Source organism: Furipterus horrens, unplaced genomic scaffold (genome assembly GCF_987537825.1).
Source record: "Furipterus horrens unplaced genomic scaffold, mFurHor1.1.pri manual_scaffold_17, whole genome shotgun sequence".
Taxonomy (NCBI): domain Eukaryota; kingdom Metazoa; phylum Chordata; class Mammalia; order Chiroptera; family Furipteridae; genus Furipterus; species Furipterus horrens.
Window position 1 is genome coordinate 24067317 of NW_028327187.1, and position 18651 is coordinate 24085967.

Sequence of the window (18651 nt, forward strand, 5' to 3'; positions counted from 1 at the left end):
ATATATTTAACCCTATTTTCCTCCAAAAGTACTCTGGGAATGACAAGGATTAGAAGAGGTTTTAGGGAAAGAAACTATAGAAAAAAGAAAATAGTAGTGTGAGGTAAAGAAGGAGGGCACGAGAAACCCTAGGTGAAGAATGCTGCCTAAATCTGTTATCAGGGCCCCACACCCTCTAAATGCTGTCTGCCTGACTGGCTGTCTGGGGCATGAGAAAGGTGAAACCAGAAAAAAAAAAAAAAAAAAAACAAGTTGAAAAGGAGGCCTACTAAACTTGGTTTTAGGCTTAATACTAACGAAAAAAGATTTGAGGATTATTTTACCTTGTTGTTAGTCAAAAGGGGGCTTCAGATTTCTCCCCTGGATGGCCTAAGCTGTAATCTGTCTCTATAGCCCTCTGTTAATACTTCTTCCATTTGTGAAGAAATTATAGTGACTGGAGAAGCTCGACTTACTTCCTCTAATCTCTTGGCAGTGGAATGAAAAAGACAACAGAAATTGCTGTCTGACTGGAATTGTGCATGACATAGGGAGTATTGATCGGGACGAATCAATCAAAGAAAACAATCTCTGTTTAAGGAGAATGCATCTTTAATCATGGTAATCCTTTAGTAAACTGCTTTCTCTGGTGACATTGCTTACCTAATTACAGTTTGCTCATTTTGATTTTCACTTTACATTGTTGCTTACTGCTTTTGCAGTTGTCAGTTCCTGGGCTGAGCAATGAATTTATTACCGGCATTAAAAATTCTCAGCCAAGTGGGTCTCAGGACCAAATGTCATCACTTATGGAAGTGAATCAAGGGTCACAAGGCAATTATATTTCCTTTAGCACTTTCTCAAAGGACTTATTTTCCACTCCTGAATAATTTCAGTTCTCTTCCCTGAGAAGCATTCTCAATATCTTCCAAAAGAAAAGTGTGAAAATAGAAATGAAAAACAATACTGAAATGGGTACAACCAGACCATGGTGACAGGTGATGTACTAGGATTTGCTCCACAATCCAATTTGTATAGTTTAGCATAATACTGATTTTCTATTTTGTTTTCTGAGTAGAGATATGTATGTATGTATGTATGTATTTTGTTGGAGGGGGACGAAGAGTGGGGAATACTGATTTTCTTGAAAGTACTCTATTGGCTCAGTCATATTCAGCAGTGGGTCACTGTGACTCCCACGTCATCTTTTATGGCAAGTGTGCCCAGCTAAATTTACCATAGCTTGGAAATGTAGTTTGTTTTAAGTGAGTTTTTTAAAATAGCTGTTGCATTAAAGTGACACTATAAGATGATTTTCCCCTAAAGATTCCTTAATATAATCCTATTAACTTCTTGATATCCTTTCCATCAGCTTTTTAAGAAAAAAAAAAATCTCTCCTTTCTCTCCCAGTCTTTTCCAACCAGTCCTTCCCACCTTCTGTCCTACTGTCCTGCAGCTTACCACCCACACATCATACATTCCTACATGCCAAAGTTATGCTAGGTGTATGCTTATAGAAACACACCACATAATCCGGAGGTATATAACAGAGGATATTCATTGCAGCACTGTTTGTGCCAAGGAGAAATTAAAAACAAAGTGAGAAACAGAGAGGAAATGGCTAAATGTGTTATATTCATACAAAAGGAATGAGGCAGTTCTACATGTATTAACATGCAAATATTTCTAAAATTATGTGTCATATGCATATGTATGGAAAATGTATTTACCGGTAATTACCCTGGGAAGTTGTGGGAGGGGAAATTTGAAGAGGGGGCTTTCTTTTTATTTACTCTATATACTAAGGTATTGTTGGGCTCTTTAGCTTCCAAAATGTATTCATTTGTTGAATAGTTAAATTAACAAAATAAAAAGACCACTTCAAATGGTTTGCAGAAGATAGTTTGCAAGAAGGAGGACAAGACCACTGGCTCAGTCCTGCAGGCGAGAGGTGCTGAGAACAGAATCTAAGTAGTAGCAATTACAAACCATGGCAAGGAAAAGGAGAATTCACAGGATGCGCTAATTAATTAGGCCCTGATCATGAAAAAGGAGGAGGAATATAGGGTGATTTGCAGGTTTCTGGCTTTGGCAATTAGACGAGTAGGTAAAGGCATTTACTTCTGAATAAACTGGGAAATCCTCAGTGAGAAATAAAACCAGGGCCACAGATGAAGGCATTCAAGACTTGTAAAGTGAGAGGATGAGACAGCCAAGAGAGAGAAAAACAGCCTGCAAAGGGAAAAGAATTTATATAAGAATGATCAGAGAGGTGGGGGAGGGACCCAGGAGGAAGCTGTTTCAGAAAGGGGGACACCAGATTTCAAGAAAGAGTGGTCAACAATTTTGGAAGCTGCAGAGGGCTCAAGATGAAAAAAGCAAGACTCCACTGAGAGTTTACCTATTAACTGGCATGAGGGATCTTATTGGGTATTGTTCTAAAATTGATAATGGTTGCACACCTCGCTAAACTTACTAAAAATTACTAAATTGTATGCTTGAAATGGATAAATTTTATGGTGTCTGTGATAAATTATACCTCAATAAAGTCTAAAGAAGTAAAAAAATGAAAAAAAGGTATCCATTGGAATTTAGTTTGGAGCAAGCTATGATTCCAAAGAGAACTTTCTAGTATAATTTTTTATTTTTTAATGGTTGGGGAAATAGATGAAATAAAGTGACAGGAAGCACATGAGATTACTGGTGCTACATCCTGATCCTCCCTCACTCTCTTGCAATATCAAAAAATACTTCATATGTTTGATTTGCTTTTTTCACCAAGCAAATAGTTGCTGTATTTTATTATTATTATTATATTATTACTATTTAACATGTATATCCAGAAGAAGTTTAGGGTACCGAGCTATAAGATTCCAGTTTTAATCTGTTTTTGTTGTTAATACTTACATTTTAATATGTGTAAACGTAACTTCTTTATTGGCTCTTTAAGGTCTTTTCACTCTAAAATCTCATCATTCGTTTTCTGACATCTCTATTATGCTTTAGTATGATGCCTTGTTCTTCTCAGCCATTTCCCTTCTTAATTTGACTTGGCCCATAATAAGATAGATGTATTTCTCTTGGTTAATGAGCACATTTAATGTATATTTCATAGACAGGTAAAAACAATATGGAAAACTCCTGCCTCTTCTTAGTTATAAGAAACCAGAGCTGCCCTTGACCCTACTTAATTAAAGTGTTCATTTCTTGCCAATAGCATCTTCTTTTTTATTTTGGTTCAATATCTTCCTGCTGGCTTTTATACTCTTTCTTAGTGATCTGGCTGTCTGGCTGCTCCTTTTTGTAACAGAATTTCCCTTTTATATCATTATAGCCATGGGTTTGGGCCACTTGGCACCTATTTTACCTCTCCTTGCCTCCCTTTGGACTTGCTTACTTTGTTGTAATGTGCACAGTGCTATTTGTATGAGGATCATCCAGCTTTTTCTCCTCAGTTGCCTTCTCCTTGGTTCTTTCTAACTTAGGTCCTAATCATGTTCCCAAAATGAATTTTCTCTATCTGATGCCTCTTCTTCCTCTGGATCCTGAGTGGTACCTTTATGTGGCTGCATTGAGCAAGATGCCTATCACCTGTGAATTACTGCTAGTTGTTTCCTATTGGTAGGAAAAAAATTTGATGTAAAAAATTCCTAATTTGGTTGCACCACCTTCTATGTAGGAAGTGCCCTCGCATGGCCATCCATACAATATATGTACATTTCATACTGTCTGATAAACTTTAGCATGATTTTTTGAGGCTTAGTCCTAGTTTAGCAAGCTGGATGGATTATGTGGTTCTTTCTTCCCACCTTAGGCAGGTCAGTAGTTACTCTCTTAAAACTATGTCTTGGTTGATAATCCCTTGGCAAATTTAAAGCCTGCATCTCCAAATTAGCCATAATCCACAAAAGACACTGAACCCTTTCTTTAAGAGCACATCCAAAGCAGTCTCTTTAGATTCCCGTCCAGAAAGTGTCTGTGTCAAAAGGTAGGGATGCAAAGGTCACTTGAACCCTGTCCCTTCACCCTCATACCTGCCATGAGATCTCCACACACCTGAATGAAATCCTAGAATCTCAGGGTTGGAAGGGACTTGGGGAGGTAATTACCTTCATGCTTATTCTATGTTTGAATCCCTTCACCAGTCTCTAACAAATGGCTGTACAAACCCTCATGGCCCCTCTCTGGAGATAGATCTCGCTGCCTAGAGACAGCCTATGCAACTTTCAGATTGCACTAAGTATTAGAAACTTTTAAATTTTCTTTTAAGTCCAAATTATTTTCCCTTAGGAGAAAGACAAGACCATCAAATAGCAGAAACTAAAATGGCATGACAGTAGAGCAAGAAAATTCTGAGAAGGACAGAGAAGGGAAATTGAGCAATAGGGGCATGAGCAGGTGCAGATCAGGCAGTGCTATGGAAAGAGGTTTGTAGTGCTACAGGGACAAATGAGGGAATCTGAGCTGAGCGGCAGGAATAGTGCTGAGAGGTAAAGAGCAAGGGAATGGAAATACTGGTGGAAGATTACGGAACGAGAGACTAGAACCTCTTCTGAAATAAATGAAATGCTGGTTAGAAGTTTAAATCAAAGTAAGGGGGAACCAAAAAGCACTTTTAAGGTTCAAAACCTATCAGAGGATTCCAACCTTACCCTTGGCCTAAGGATATGGAAAATAACACTATGGAGACAGGAAAGGATGTTTAGTAGATCAATTATTGGACTGAAGAGAATAATTGGATATAGGAAATGAGTTTAAAGAGCAGTGGAAAGAGACAATGAAGTGAATAGAGAAATAGAAATGTGGGAAATGAAAACACAGAACTTTTAGGTTAAAGAATTATATTTATTCCTATGCCAGAATGTAACTGTTTTTTCCTGGCAGTCATCCCACGGACCTCTGCAAGTGGAACAGGGTGCTGGCATGTTTTATTGCAGGTTCTGAAGTCTTATTGATTTGTGCTTTTATAGCCAAGCAAGGGACTTCATGAATGAAACTTATTTTGATGTCACAGAGACAGGCACTGAAATTTCAATCACCAGCAGCTCCTGCACTTGGGAATCAGTGGCAATGGAAGGGGCAGGGTGTGGCCCAGTGATGGTTAGACTATGAAGCAAAGGCAGGGGTCAAAAGTGTGGGAACCCAATCATAAAGATTTGAAGTGAGAAATAAATGCAACCTACCCACCAGAAAACCTGTTTCCTATCCAGCATGGCACACAGAGTGCCAGCATGTGTCAACTGCTTACATAGCAAGGCATCACGTTCCAGGTAGAAAAAGGGAATAAGAAAATAATCTTTGTAGATTCCATGTACATTGAGTGCTGTGAACTGGTGCTGTGGGTAATGAGCACTATTGCCAAAAAGGCTTTGGAATCTAGAAGTCAGGGTTTGACTGCCATTTGCTTCCTGAGACACCCATTCTCCTAAGGAAGTCATCAGTTAATGAGGATAGACTCCCTAGAAAGTCTGCTAAGAAGGTAGCTCTTCACCTGCTCACTCTCAGTAGACTGGGGATATTTGTTTATTCATGTAGCCATTGATTCATGCATTCATTCATTCAATCAACAAACATGTTTTTAAGTATCTGTACTAGCCAAGTACTGTGTTTGAGCTACAGAGAGAAGTAACACTCACTTCTTATTTTGGGGGGTATCATTGTTGAGTTGAGGAGAGGAACATAGCAATGACTAACTCAACTGTGAGGCACATTGAAAGTAGTACTATAATGAAAATACAATTCAATAAATAGAGAAGAAAGTGATTAATTTGGGTGGGGTGAGAAGGGAAGAATTTCTGGAAGAGACATATAACATGAGAACTAAGAGAGAGAGACTATCCCAGGCTGAGGGAGCAGCATGAAGAAAAACATGGGAACTTCAAAGTGCTTGCCATTTCCAGCAAATAATTAATGCGATGGCATGAGTACAGTATATGGTACTTGAGAAAATATATGGTCAGTTCAAACTGGAAAGCAAGATTGGATGAGATGGAGAAGCTCATGAATGCCATGCTAAGGAATGAGGACTTTATGCCACATGAGTAGAGAACCATCAAAAGGTTTTGAGGAAGAGAGTAATATGATTCAACATGTGATTTAGGAAATGTTGTCTTGTTCCTGCTGTCGCAGAATAGAACATTTATTTTTCCTGGACAGCAATGGGCCATTGAAGAGCAATGGGTATCTTGTCTAGCTGGGGCATTGAGAACTGTGCGGGGAGTGGGAGAGGAGAGAGCAGCTGGAAGAAAGAGGAGAAATGTTTGACATCCAATGACAAAGGAGATGGTGTCTATGTGAATGTGAGAATGGGGACTTACTGACAGTCTTGATCCAAAGATGGGAAGGTAGGAGGATGGAGCCAGGGTAGCAATGTGTTCTTCCAAGTAAATTGAGGGGGAAATAGTCTCAATTCCCCAAAATCCATTGATGATGAGGCATTTCACAATTGGAGAGTTTTTTAAGGAACAAATTCAGATGGAACAACTTAAGGAGGCTTTTCATCTTCCATTTATGAGGACACCTGCCTGCTATTGCTTTTTGGCCTGTGGTGTTCCCACACCCAAGCTGAGTGACTTTAGGAATTTAAGCCATTTTGACTTATTGACCATTGAACTAGTAATTTTCCTTGCTATTGGGCATTGCCAGGGCATTGTAATCATTTTAATTCTCAGTTACATTTTTTTTGGTAAGATTTACCACAGCTAATTAAAAATGGAAGATCAGCAGACTTTGAGTTTTTCTATTCAAGTATATCTAAAGCCCTGCCCCAAATTCTATCAAAGAACTTGTCATTGAGTATCTTGGGAGTTGGCCTCCAAGGGGCTATAAGTCCACTCCCTCCCTCTCCTGATCCCTCACCAGCAATTGGATTTGGCTACAAGTGACATTTTGTGTTTTCCTTCTTCATCCTCAAAGCTAAATGATGCATACCTCTGTACTGCTTCATGCCTGAAATTTATATTATAAACATAACTCAGTACATCTAAACCATTCAAGTTTTTTTAAGTAATGAGGGCAGAGTGTATTCTGTGATCAATTTTTGTAACGTGGTTTCAACTTTGCATTATTTTTGTGAGTCACAAAAGGAAATACAGTTTCCTGAGTTTATATAAATATTTTTAACATAGCCTCAGATAAGAATCCTTGACAAAAATTGCCCTTGTCCTTTATTCCCAATTGAGGAATCGTATCTGTAATTCTAGGGTAGTGCTTAAATGTCCAGAAGACCTCACTTGACTTTCAAAGCACCAAAGGTGTATGACTTGCGATGGAGCTTTGATATCAGGTAGATTCATACACACTCACCCCTCTGCAAAGCCAAATACCAGAGTAGCACTATACTCTCCTCAGGAACTGGAATGTGCCCATTAAGTTGTTATATTTTGGTTTCTATGTTTTTTTTTAAATCATGGTAAAATATATATAAAATAAAATTTGCCATTTTAGCCATTAAGTGTACAATTCAGTAGCACAATTACACTAACAACGTTTTGCAACCATTCCACTATTTCCAAAATTTGCGTGTTGTCCTCGTTTATATTTCATATAAATGGAAGCATATACTATATGGTATTTTGTGACTGGCTTCTTTCACTTAGTATCATGTTTTCAAGGTTCATACACCTTGTAGCATGTGTCAATACTTGATTCCTTTTTTTGTGCCTTAATGGTATTCTGTTGTATGTATGTACTACATTTTGTTTATCTATTCATCCATTAATGGACACTTGGGTTGGTTTCACCTTCTGACTATTATAAATAATCTGCTATAAATGTTGTTGTACAAGTACCTGAGTATCTATATAGTATAGGCTGTTTATTTGACAAGGATAACAAGAAATAGCATTCCCAAAGTCATCTTGAGTTGGAAACCTGAAGGCACCTTCCAATGCAGTTTGGTTGTATAGACTAGTTCGGTGATGTGGCACTGATGACAGTGCCACGATGCTTTAAGCACAGTCAGGGCGGCGGTGCTTCATTTCATTCACTCTCAGACTTCTCTGAATCCAAATCAGCTCCCATTCTTTCATCAAGTCAGCACTCTCTGGTTTTGACCCAAGCACCCTACTGAAACTCTTCTCAAAAATCTTCCGTAACCTTGTAGTTGACAGAGATGAGGAGGGCCAGTAGCTTCTTCTCAGTCCTTACCTTTTCCGACCTCTATAACATTCAAGCATGCAAATCTTCCCCTCTTTAAAATGTTCTCTTCCCCTGCCTTCTCTGAGCCTGCTCTCTTCATCTTCTACCCTGTCCCTAGCTGCGTCTCTGTCACAAGCTTTTCCATGGACTCAAGCATGTTGCTTCTCATGGGAATGAGGTAATAACCTCTTCTGGGGAATATAAGGGCTTTGATGAGCTGTGATTCCTATGGAGCTCTTAGGCATCCCTGGGAGAGAAGGATCTGTAGACATGACAATAATAGTTGTGGCATCCGTGAAAACTGCTGATAACTGCTGATGAGGAGGACCAGCACCTATACCACCACTCATTACTGTCAGGGCTTCCAGGATGGAGTTATTCTATTACTAGGAATGTGGCTTTACTCATGATTTACCTAAATAGGTGCAGTAGTAACCCACATTATAAGAGTGCACAGCAAAATGGTTTATTTTCCCAAAAGGATTAAGTGATATTTTCGTTTGTTCCTTTCTTAATGGCTAAATGCAATAACGAAGCATAGTTAGTGGTTGAAACCCCTAGAAATCATTTTGTATTACAAAACTAAGCAGTCTGGGCCCTAGCTTAGGGCATGAACTGTGCTGTTTCCCTTTTGAAAAGGTTGTCATAGAAAAGGCTACCTTAACTCATTAATAAGGAATTTGTGAGTTACAGTATCCAGCTTGGTAGTTCACAAAGCCCAGGTGACTCCAAGAAGTTGCCTAAGAGTGCTTTGAGGACCTTTCCACCCAAGTACCCCATACATCAGTGATGAGTGAGAGTTAATATCTGTTCCTGAGGAGCTGGGGTATCACCTGAAGGTCCTAGTAAGAATGAAACATTTTATGAAGTCTTAAATGAGCCTGCAAATAGTGCATTTATAGTCCCTCATAATGGCCTTGCATGTTTCAATATAAAATAGTATGCTTTCCACCCTGGCTGGTATAGCTCAGTGGATTGAGCACTGGCCTGTGAACCAAAAGGTCACCAGTTCAATTCCCAGTCAGGACACATGCCTGGATTGCAGGCTAGGTCTTCAGCCAAGGGCTCATGAGAGGCAACCACACATTGATGTTTCTCTTCCTCTCTTTCTCCCTCCCTTCCCCTCTCTCTAAAAATAATAAATAAATAAAATCTTTTAAAAAATAAATCCCTAGGGAGAAGCATGCCATGGCTTCGTGTACCCACAGCTCACTGCAGCATAACCTGGGGATACACATACCCTAGACTGAGAAGCAGAAACCTATAATAAGAGAGGTCATGCCTATACTAATGGAGAAAGCCATTGAATTCTTTCAACATCCTATAGTTGGAACTGAAGGTGTTTGCAAGCTGAAATTAGCTGTAAGCACAGAAGTGAGCATCTCACTGTCCCAGCCCTCTCCCAGGAGCAGCCATCATATCATTCCTAGGATTTATGATCATTTACTAGGCAAGATTGGCAGCTCACTTATCTGTTAAGAAGGCACATAATAAAATGGGTCCATTCTCAAAGGAGTCCCATTAGACCACTTAAAAACCAGAGGCCTCAAGTGTGCCAGCAGCCCCTCACCTGATCTATGAAGAATATCTAGACTCTTAGAATCCCAAAGGCCATTCGCAAAGTCACTTTCTTCTGCTTTCAAGTCCAAGTAGTCTTTTCATACCTGAAGGTTCACATGAGGGGATTGATGTGGCAGGAAGGAGGATTGTGTTTGAGGGGAAGACAAGGAAACCAAGGTATGTTTAGGATTCATACGTGAAGGGCAGAGCCCAAGGGCTTCTGTGGGAATGGACAGCAGAGTGAGCAGTAGTACATGAGCACGATTTCTCCAGAGATTTCCCCAGTTTCAGCCTCTGGGGTATGCCAAGCAATGTACTAAAGATTTCACATATTCATGTCTTGAGGCAACTGTACGCAGCAAATGCAAAACACAGGGATAGCAGTATTGCTCTGTTGCTATATTAGGGCCGGATTGAAGCCATCTGCTGGTGCAAGCGTGACAAGAAAGTAACCCCCACGTTTGGCTCAACAACAGAATTCTCTCCCCTGGTATGTTGATAGCAGCTCTTCTTTCAGGCTGCCCTGTGAAGTCTTCCTGCTGGTGTGGGGGAGGCCCCTAAAGCAATGTATTGCCCTCCTTGATGCCATCAGAGAGCTCGAGCATTTGCTTCCTATATATGCTCAAGACCTCATTGGCACTGTAATGGCCCAAGCACAGGCTTATCTCAGTGGCAGACCAATTGTCCTTGGCTGCCTGTGCGTGCCTGCTTCATATACCCCAGGTGCAGTCACTTCCCCCCAAAACTTTGTGTGTACTGGCCTCAATAGCAGTTATTAGGCCAGGGTTTAAAGAAAAGAAAAACTATTCAGTATGGACTTATTTATTGCCAGTGCCTCTTATCCAAGATTAGAGCAGCTGAAGAAGAAAGAAGATTTAGAATTTGGTAGCTGATGATCACCAGAAAAATTCACATCCCAAGAGAAGCAAGCTGGTTGAACCTACTTGTTGATGGAGGCTCTGCTGGGGGCAGCCACATTGGCTGGTGTGGGCAGAGAAATGATTGCAGCCTGCAGCAAACTGTGTCCCTCACTGGGCCCCAAGAGCCTTGGAATCAGAGAGAAATAGAACTAGAAGGAAATTTAGAGTCCATCCAGTCCAACACACTGATTTAGCAGATGGGGTGACTAAATCCCAGAGGAGAGACAAATGACTTGCCAAAGGTGACACAGTAAATATGATGTAGCCTCCTCAGGAGCTCCACCAGGAGACTGAATAACAATAGAGGGTTCCCCACTGAGTGCTTTACCCAAAAGAAAAAGCAGCGGGGGGGGGGGCTTGTAATATAACTTGCAGACCATAATGACTGATGATTATTTTAAAGGGTTTATCTAATTTGCAACACAGAGAACAGGGTGGGCAAAATGAGACACACTGCCAGGTGTGTATTTAGTAGATTCTTGAGCCTGCCCCTCTTGGGCCTATCCTTTGGGCACAGTTAAGTTGATTGCAAATAGAAACAAGTTTTTAGATTTAACGTGAAAATCTTGCTGGCCTAAAAGGTTCTCACTGACAATCAACTGCAAGATAGAAACATTTTATGTGCATTTTATATGTACCTAATACAACAGATATATGTTCTGGAAAATCACTGATAAACATTAAATATGAATGATTTAAAAGAAAATGATTTGTGGTGATTACCGTACTATATCTGGTTGTAGCAAACTGAGAAAATTTTGGTTTGGTGTAGATTTAGCTTCTTTGTCAGCATATATATATCGTCGTCGTCGGCAGCCGTCCGTCTCGAGAGACGATGATGTAGCTTCTTAAGAGTCTATCTGCACCGCCGAGAATGGCTGTGCAGTCCGACTCGGGAGTGACATGGTATCTGTCTCCTCCCATGTTGAATCGACATCTTGTGATGACGCTGAAGCTACAGAGCCTGGGCAGGGTGATATGGAGGGTCTGCTGTTGCCCATGCAGCAGACCCCCCCTCTCTTCGCAGCTGAAGGATCCAAGGGAAAGACGGAGTCAATACAGCTTGGCTTCAGGTGCGCCGCAGGAGTTGCCGGTGTTGACTACAACGTCCAACCGCCTTAGGGACTCCGGCTCCGGATTTTCTGTCGGGGTTTACTCCCTTAGCCTTTCCCCTGAAGAGGTATGCCGCAAGGCAGCGGAGGTTTTTTGGAGTCAGAGTTTTCCTTCTCTGATGTGCCCTGACTGGAAGATCGAACCAGCGACACTTAGCTCGCAGGCCGACGCTCAATCCACTGAGCCAAACCAGCCAGGGTGATATATATATATATATATATATATATATATATATATATATATATATATATACTGCTGTCTGATCCCAAGATGCTGTTCCTACAGGCTTCTTTTTTCCAAGACAAGATGTCTGACAAGTCTCTCCCACTTAGGGCTGTCCTCCAGACTGTTTAAAAAAATCACAAACCAGATTATGTGGCTTCCCTACTTAAAATCCTTCAGGCTCCCTATTTGCCACAAAATAAAGTCTTAGCATTCCTAATCCACCATGATTTAGCTGTTAATTATCCTTTCTGCCTTACCTTTTATCATCCACCATGCAATACACACACACACCCCTCAACAATGTATACTCTGTGTTCCCTCCCAACACAGAGGCTACTTGTGCCCAGTAAGTATACCCTACATACAATTTTTGATATTGGTAATTTTGCTCAGACGAAAACCTCTGCTTAAAATGAGTAACATTTTATTAGCCCTGCCATAGTTCCACCCCTCCTTCATGGTGTAGATTATAGACCAATTGTCCAAAAAGTCTTCCCACATTATTTTATTTGAAATGTTTCTCTTTCCGTTTGATCCCCATACTGCTTTGCTTATGCTTTTCTCTGAGCCCTTCATACTTTCTGCCAAGTACCTGGTTGATTTGTCTACTAATCTGTTTCCCTCGCTAGAGTGCTAGAGTGTGATATTCCCGAAGGCAAACACTAACTCTTTTTCCAACCTTCTAGTTAATGCTTGGGACATAGTAGGTTACTGTTAAATTTGTTGAATTAAATTGGATTATATTTCTGTTCTGGAGTATCCCTATTTATATTTGACCAAAACCCTATTTCCTCTCTCTCCCAAAATGCTTCCTTGTTCTGTTAAACTGTCCCTTTCATCTCTAATCACCACGATGGTGGCCCTGGCCCAGAGTGTCTTTGCTGAAATTCCCATCAATATAAGCCCTAGGAACCCAGTTATGGGGTTGGGTTCATACATTTGCTGCTACTGAATGGGAAACCTCAGGAAACCTGTAGCCACAGCTTAGGAAGCACAGGAAGGTATCATTCTGAATATTTCTGGAGGTCCTGTGGAGGTAGAAGACTTGACCCCGGCTTGTGCCTGGGGCATCTAATGGCCCTGGCCATCATTGCTGATTTCTTTGGGGAATTAGAACTGATACGATAATCCCCATCCTGGCTCTCCAAACCCAGAGCTCTTTTTAGTATTTCACAAAACTTAATAAGGCTACTTAACCAAGTATGTGATCAGTTTTATGTGGAAACACTGATTTGTCTCATGCTTTTTATTTTTACTTTCTGTGTGTATCAGTGCTAATTTACTCTTTATACAACTGAATAGTGAATACAGAGCAAGAGAATTTACCTTTAAATATTATTCACATAAAGAAATTTGGCATTTGTTTAAAATAATTGCTGGGTTGCCTCATCTGATCCAGCTTCCCTTTGCCACTGAACTCTTGGTTATCCCACTTGGTGTTATCTTTAGTCTTCCTTCCATTCCTTGGCTTCTTGGTAAAGCCCAGTGCTGTAGTGCCCAAATCATGCTACAGAAATCGTTTCATCCTTCCGTTGCAGAGCTTGGCAGCCAGACATATTAAAGGGTGCACAGGAGGAAACCCAGTTTGAACTGGATATGTTGGCACCTGAGTTCTGGAGTAGTGAAATGAAAAGCTCCCTTCGGTAGTATGTATTTCACTAACTGAGAATTTTTGAAGAAGGAATCTATTACTGCATAATCACTATAGTTTATTCAGTATACCATTTTTTTCCAGAGATGGCATAGCCTCATAGGAGGTTCAGAGTCAGATCTGCATTCACATGGGACCTCTGTGACTTACCTACTGTGTCATTATGGGAAAAAACACTGAACTGAGGTTGACCTTCCTCGTTAGTAAAATGGGATTTATAATACCTGGTAACATTGTTGAGACAGTTTAATCAAATGAGATAGCACATCTAAGTAGCTTAGCAGAGTGCTTGGCACACAATGAGGACTCAATAATTGATAGTTATTTTTATCATTTTAAAACATAGGGTTCAAGAAATAGAAATAACAAAAGAGGTCTTTGGTGGCAAAAACGATTAGCAACTTCTGGAATCAACATAACTGCTGGGTTTACCATAAATGCTATAATACACAAAACTGTTTCATGTTCATATATTATTTGAAGAGCAAGATAAGCAGTGTAGGTGCTGAGTGGTAACATTAATAGATGTTATTTCATCTTCATGTTGAGCAAGAGAATATCCAGAAACAGAATCTGAAAGTGATTCTGAGAGTGCTCTCATTCAGATCAATCCTAAAAATACTCCTCTTCATTTAAGTTGAGAAGTTGCTGTGAGACCCAAGGTTGGGCTTTCAACAGATAGAGCCATATGTGTTCTCAGCTTTGGTGAAATCTAATCGTGACCTAAACCTACGTTATCCTTGCCGAGTGACAGCTGACCTCGGCCTTTGCTGTGCACTCTGCATAGTTCACCTTTCAGAGAAAGAGGTCTGGTTTCCAAGTAGAGTGTTGCTCTTTGTTCTTTTTCTCTTTTTATTTTCCTTGTATGTATTTATTTTGGCGAGAGAGAGAGAGAGACTCCAGATTAGTCTGCTGAATCTCTTTTCTCTGAGTAAGAAGGTTCCCTAGAAAATTTGATTTGAATTATCATTGGCACTCAAGAAGAAAACTTTTTCAGCTTTAGAGGGGCAAAATGCACTCAATTCATATATACCAAAATTTATGAAGTCATTTATTTATACAACAATGAAAAATAATAATTAATAACAAATTTATCTTGAATAAGGAAAATGACTCAATAATGTATATCCGAATTAATAGGAAAAATATCAATATCCATTAGATAAAAAGGCAAAGAATATGAACTGTTGTGTACTGAGAAATATAATTAGTAAACTAAAACAGAAAAAGTTGGTCTGTACTAGTAATTTAAATACATGCAAATTAAAGAAACCCTAAGATATCATTGTATACTGACTACAATATCTTTTTTCAATTGAAGCACAGTGAATTTGGTTCCCTCATCATTGCTGACATTATAAACTGTAATAGCCCTTTTGGAAAATAGTATTATAGTCTGTGTAATCAGAGCCCCTAGCTGTGATCCCCTTCACCTTATTGCCCACTCTAACCAGTGCCAGCCTCAGAGCAGCCCTGGTCCTGGGCCCTGCTCTGCATGTACCCTGGACCAGCTGAGTCTTCACACTTTATTCCTGTGACTTACTGAGTGTTTCATCCCCTGTAAGAGGAGCTCTTCCTTCCTTTTCCTTCCTTGCCTCTGTAGAATCCCAGTCATTTCCTCTGTGCCTGTTACATCTCAGTGTCCCCAAGGGATCTTTCTACTCCATTGGCCACAGGACAGTTGACTGGTGAGGTCACTCACATCACATCATCTTCACAAGCTATTGAAACAGAAGCATTGGTGACTGAGTCTGGAAAAACCAAGGGAGTAGATTTGGGCTGTAAATCTGGGAAAGCAAATCTGAAAGAAACTGAGCCCTGAGCCAGGGCTGGCGATCACGTATGTCCTAACAAAGCACTCTCTACTTAATTCCTTCTGAGAGACTTTCTCATTAGGGCAACTCAAACATCCCAATTTCTTTTCAGAACATGAACATATCATAAATGGTAGGCAGTCAGAGAAGGAAGAACCTTACCCATTAACCTTTCCTTAGTCTTAATTTGTTTGGTATTAGTTTAAATCTTATGCATTATATCAGTTTTACTTTTTGTGGTTTTTTTTTTTTTTTTTTTTTTAGAGGGTCTGAAGAGACCGCATAGATTTAAAAAAAGAATACTTGGTCCTTAAAAAACTAAGAATGGAACCACCTTTTGACTCAGCAATTCTGCTGCTCAGAATATACCCTAAGAATCCTGCATCACTGATTCAAAAATTCCTATGCACCCGTATGTTCATAGCAGCACTATTTATAATAGCCAAGTGCTGGAAACAACCTAAGTGCCCATCTGTAGATGAGTGGATCAAAAAACTGTGGTACATTTACACAATGGAATACTATGCAGCAGAAAGAAAGAAGGAACTCCTGCCATTTGCGACAACATGGATGGAACTAGAGAGAATTATGCTTAGTGTAGTAAGCCAGGCAAAGAAAGCAAAATACCATATGATATCACCTATAAGAGAAATCTAATGAACAAAATAATGAAAAAAATAGAACCACAGGCATGGAAACATGGAACAGATTGACAGAGGCAAGAGGAGATGGGGGAGGGGGATAATGGTGGGAAGAAGGGGAAGGGACTAGACAAATAACATGTATGAATGAACCACAGACATGGACAACAGTGTGGGGACTGACTGTGGGAGCAGAAGGATGGGCTGGGCAGAGGAGGGCAAAGGGGGGACAATTGGAACAACTGTAATAGAATAACAAAAATGATTTAATTAATAAAAAATAATCATCTTGCAAAAAGTTTTTGGGAAAAATAAATTACCTTTCATCGACAAAGTACCCTATCCTCAATACTAAAGCAAGGTTGCCAGGAGGGGACCTGTATGAGGTGAGGACCCAGGAGAGCTGCACTGGGAGTCGATAGCATCTCCTCTCCCGCGGACACACGTATATACAAGGAGACACGGGTGGTTACTCACACCACACCTTACATTTGATACCAGTAAGATCTGGTGAAAATAACCTTCAGGCACAGCTTTGCCAGGGAGGAGATGTTGCCAAGTGCTGATGTGCAATGTAGGGTATGGATGGCTCCACTGTGGAGAGGGAAACAGCTGGCTTGCTCCCTGTCAGTTTGCTCTCTGGGAGGAACACCTCTGGCCATCTATTTCCCATCTCCTGGCAGCCTTCCTTTCCACAGAAGGAAGAAGTCAAAGCTGGGACACCCCAGCAGGCGAGACAAGTGCTTGAGCCATGAATAGTGTACGCCTGATGCTGTTGGTAATCCTGTATTTAAAATTCTTCTTTGCTTTTGACAGAGCTGGCTTACGATCTGGATGTGGATGATACTCCTGGAAGCAAGCAACATGTGAATCTGAAGGACAACGAGATAGCCGCCTCTCACAACCTTGGGAATGGCCATTCCCCCCTGAAGGTTCTAATCAGCTTGGCAATCTATGCGGTGTGCTTTTTCTTTCTGGTGCACTGACTTCCTAGTGCACAGCACCTGTGCTGCCCTTCAGCAGCCTGTGGTCTTCCTCTATAAAGGGAACCCACCTTTTTATTTTTTTCTATTTTTTTACCTTATATACCTCCTCCAGCCATTAAGTAGAAGACTAACCATGTGTTACGTTTTTGAAATCAAATGGTATCTTTATGAGGAAGGTGAATTTTAGTGGTAGTATAGTTGTCCTTTTGCAAAAAAAAAAAAAAAAAAAAAAATCAAGTTGTGCCAAATTATTTTCTTATGTTTGGCTGCTAGAACATGGTTACCATGTCTGTCTCTCTTTCTCTTTGCATGAATTTCTTTGGAAAAAAAAAATAAATGCTCAAATAAAAATGCATTGGGTCTTTTTTTTGTAAGCTCTCATATATGGTGACTATGTAACGCTTTTCCTCCTTCTCACTAGCTTTCTATTCAGCATAAGAAAATCCTATCAGGTGCCAAGAGGGTCCTTGAACCCTACCTTACTGCCTACCTTTCGGGTAGATATCAATCCTGGTCCCAAACTCTAGTCAAAGACACTCCCTCCAAACACACACGCAATTCATACTCTGTTTAGAAACCTTGGGTTACAGTTTCTTGCCTATAAAACTAAACGTGTGTCAAAAAGTTCCACTGTCTATTTACAAATTTCACTTTTCTGAAGTTGTTTTGCTCAAATACAAATCTTATGTGTGAGTCATGTACAGTGGCATGAATTATATTCTTTCATTTCCCAACCCAGAGAAGAGGGCCCAAACAGGACAAACAATCATTGCCCAAGCTTCTTTGCTGTTGTCTCAGGCTTCTCTGACCCACTCCTCCAGGGGCTAACGCATGGCAGGGCCAGGACTTGCCCTGGATCAGGTTGCAAAGGTTGTCATCAGAAAACCCATGGTTTCTAGGAAGCAACGCTTACTCTTGTCATCAGGTGGACTTCTTCAACATTTGTTTATTCAACAACTAGGCTTCCAAACCTGTTGGGAGTCAGGTACTGAACCAGATGCTGGAGACAATAGGAAACAAAACAGATTTGATCCTTGCTGTCACAGAGCTGAAGGTCTGGCACCAATAGTAATTCTAACACCAGCTTTTTGTCAATTGTAGGCCCAGTATTATTACTTAAATATTATTTTTCTGCATGTGACATCACGAACAATAATGAGACTGTGCTGATATTTGGACATTCTTCTGCCAAAGAACCTCAGGGATAACCAACTTGCCATTGTTTGTAATGCCTAGCATGTTGCCCATTTGCCAAGTCAGGGCAACAGAAACACTGGAGTCTTTCTAACAGAGTGAGTACTCAACTCCCACCCGAGGGAGAGGAGAGGTTGAATAAGTATGAGAAAGAGAGGGTGAGACACAGGGAAGGAGTGTGAGCAAAGGTCAAGGAGGGGACTGAGAAGTCCCCTTTGATTCTAAGAGGTGGTCCCATCCAGGATCTCTGATTTCTGTACAATGGCAGAAGGTCACCATGTGGGAAGCAGGAGGAGTAATTTCACACAATTATCATCCCCCCTCTCCACCCCATCCTGCTGTCACCCACAGGGTATCCTGCAGAGCACAGATTTCCAATATCCATTTTCATCATTTGCAGAAATTTTCACAAACGCAAAATGGAAATA

The 18651-nt window shown here is 40.5% G+C and overlaps 1 protein-coding gene across 1 annotated transcript in view; it reads left to right on the forward strand.

The window, feature by feature from the left end:
* GPC3 (glypican 3) overlaps window positions 1-17356 on the forward strand; it is a 408165-nt gene extending 390809 nt beyond the window's left edge. Inside the window, exon 8 of the mRNA XM_090263980.1 lies at window positions 16860-17356. Coding sequence (XP_090120106.1) covers window positions 16860-17029 — 170 coding nt within the window. The 3' untranslated portion in view covers window positions 17030-17356. The remainder of the gene's footprint in view (window positions 1-16859) is intronic.
* The last annotated feature ends 1295 nt before the right edge of the window (window positions 17357-18651 follow it).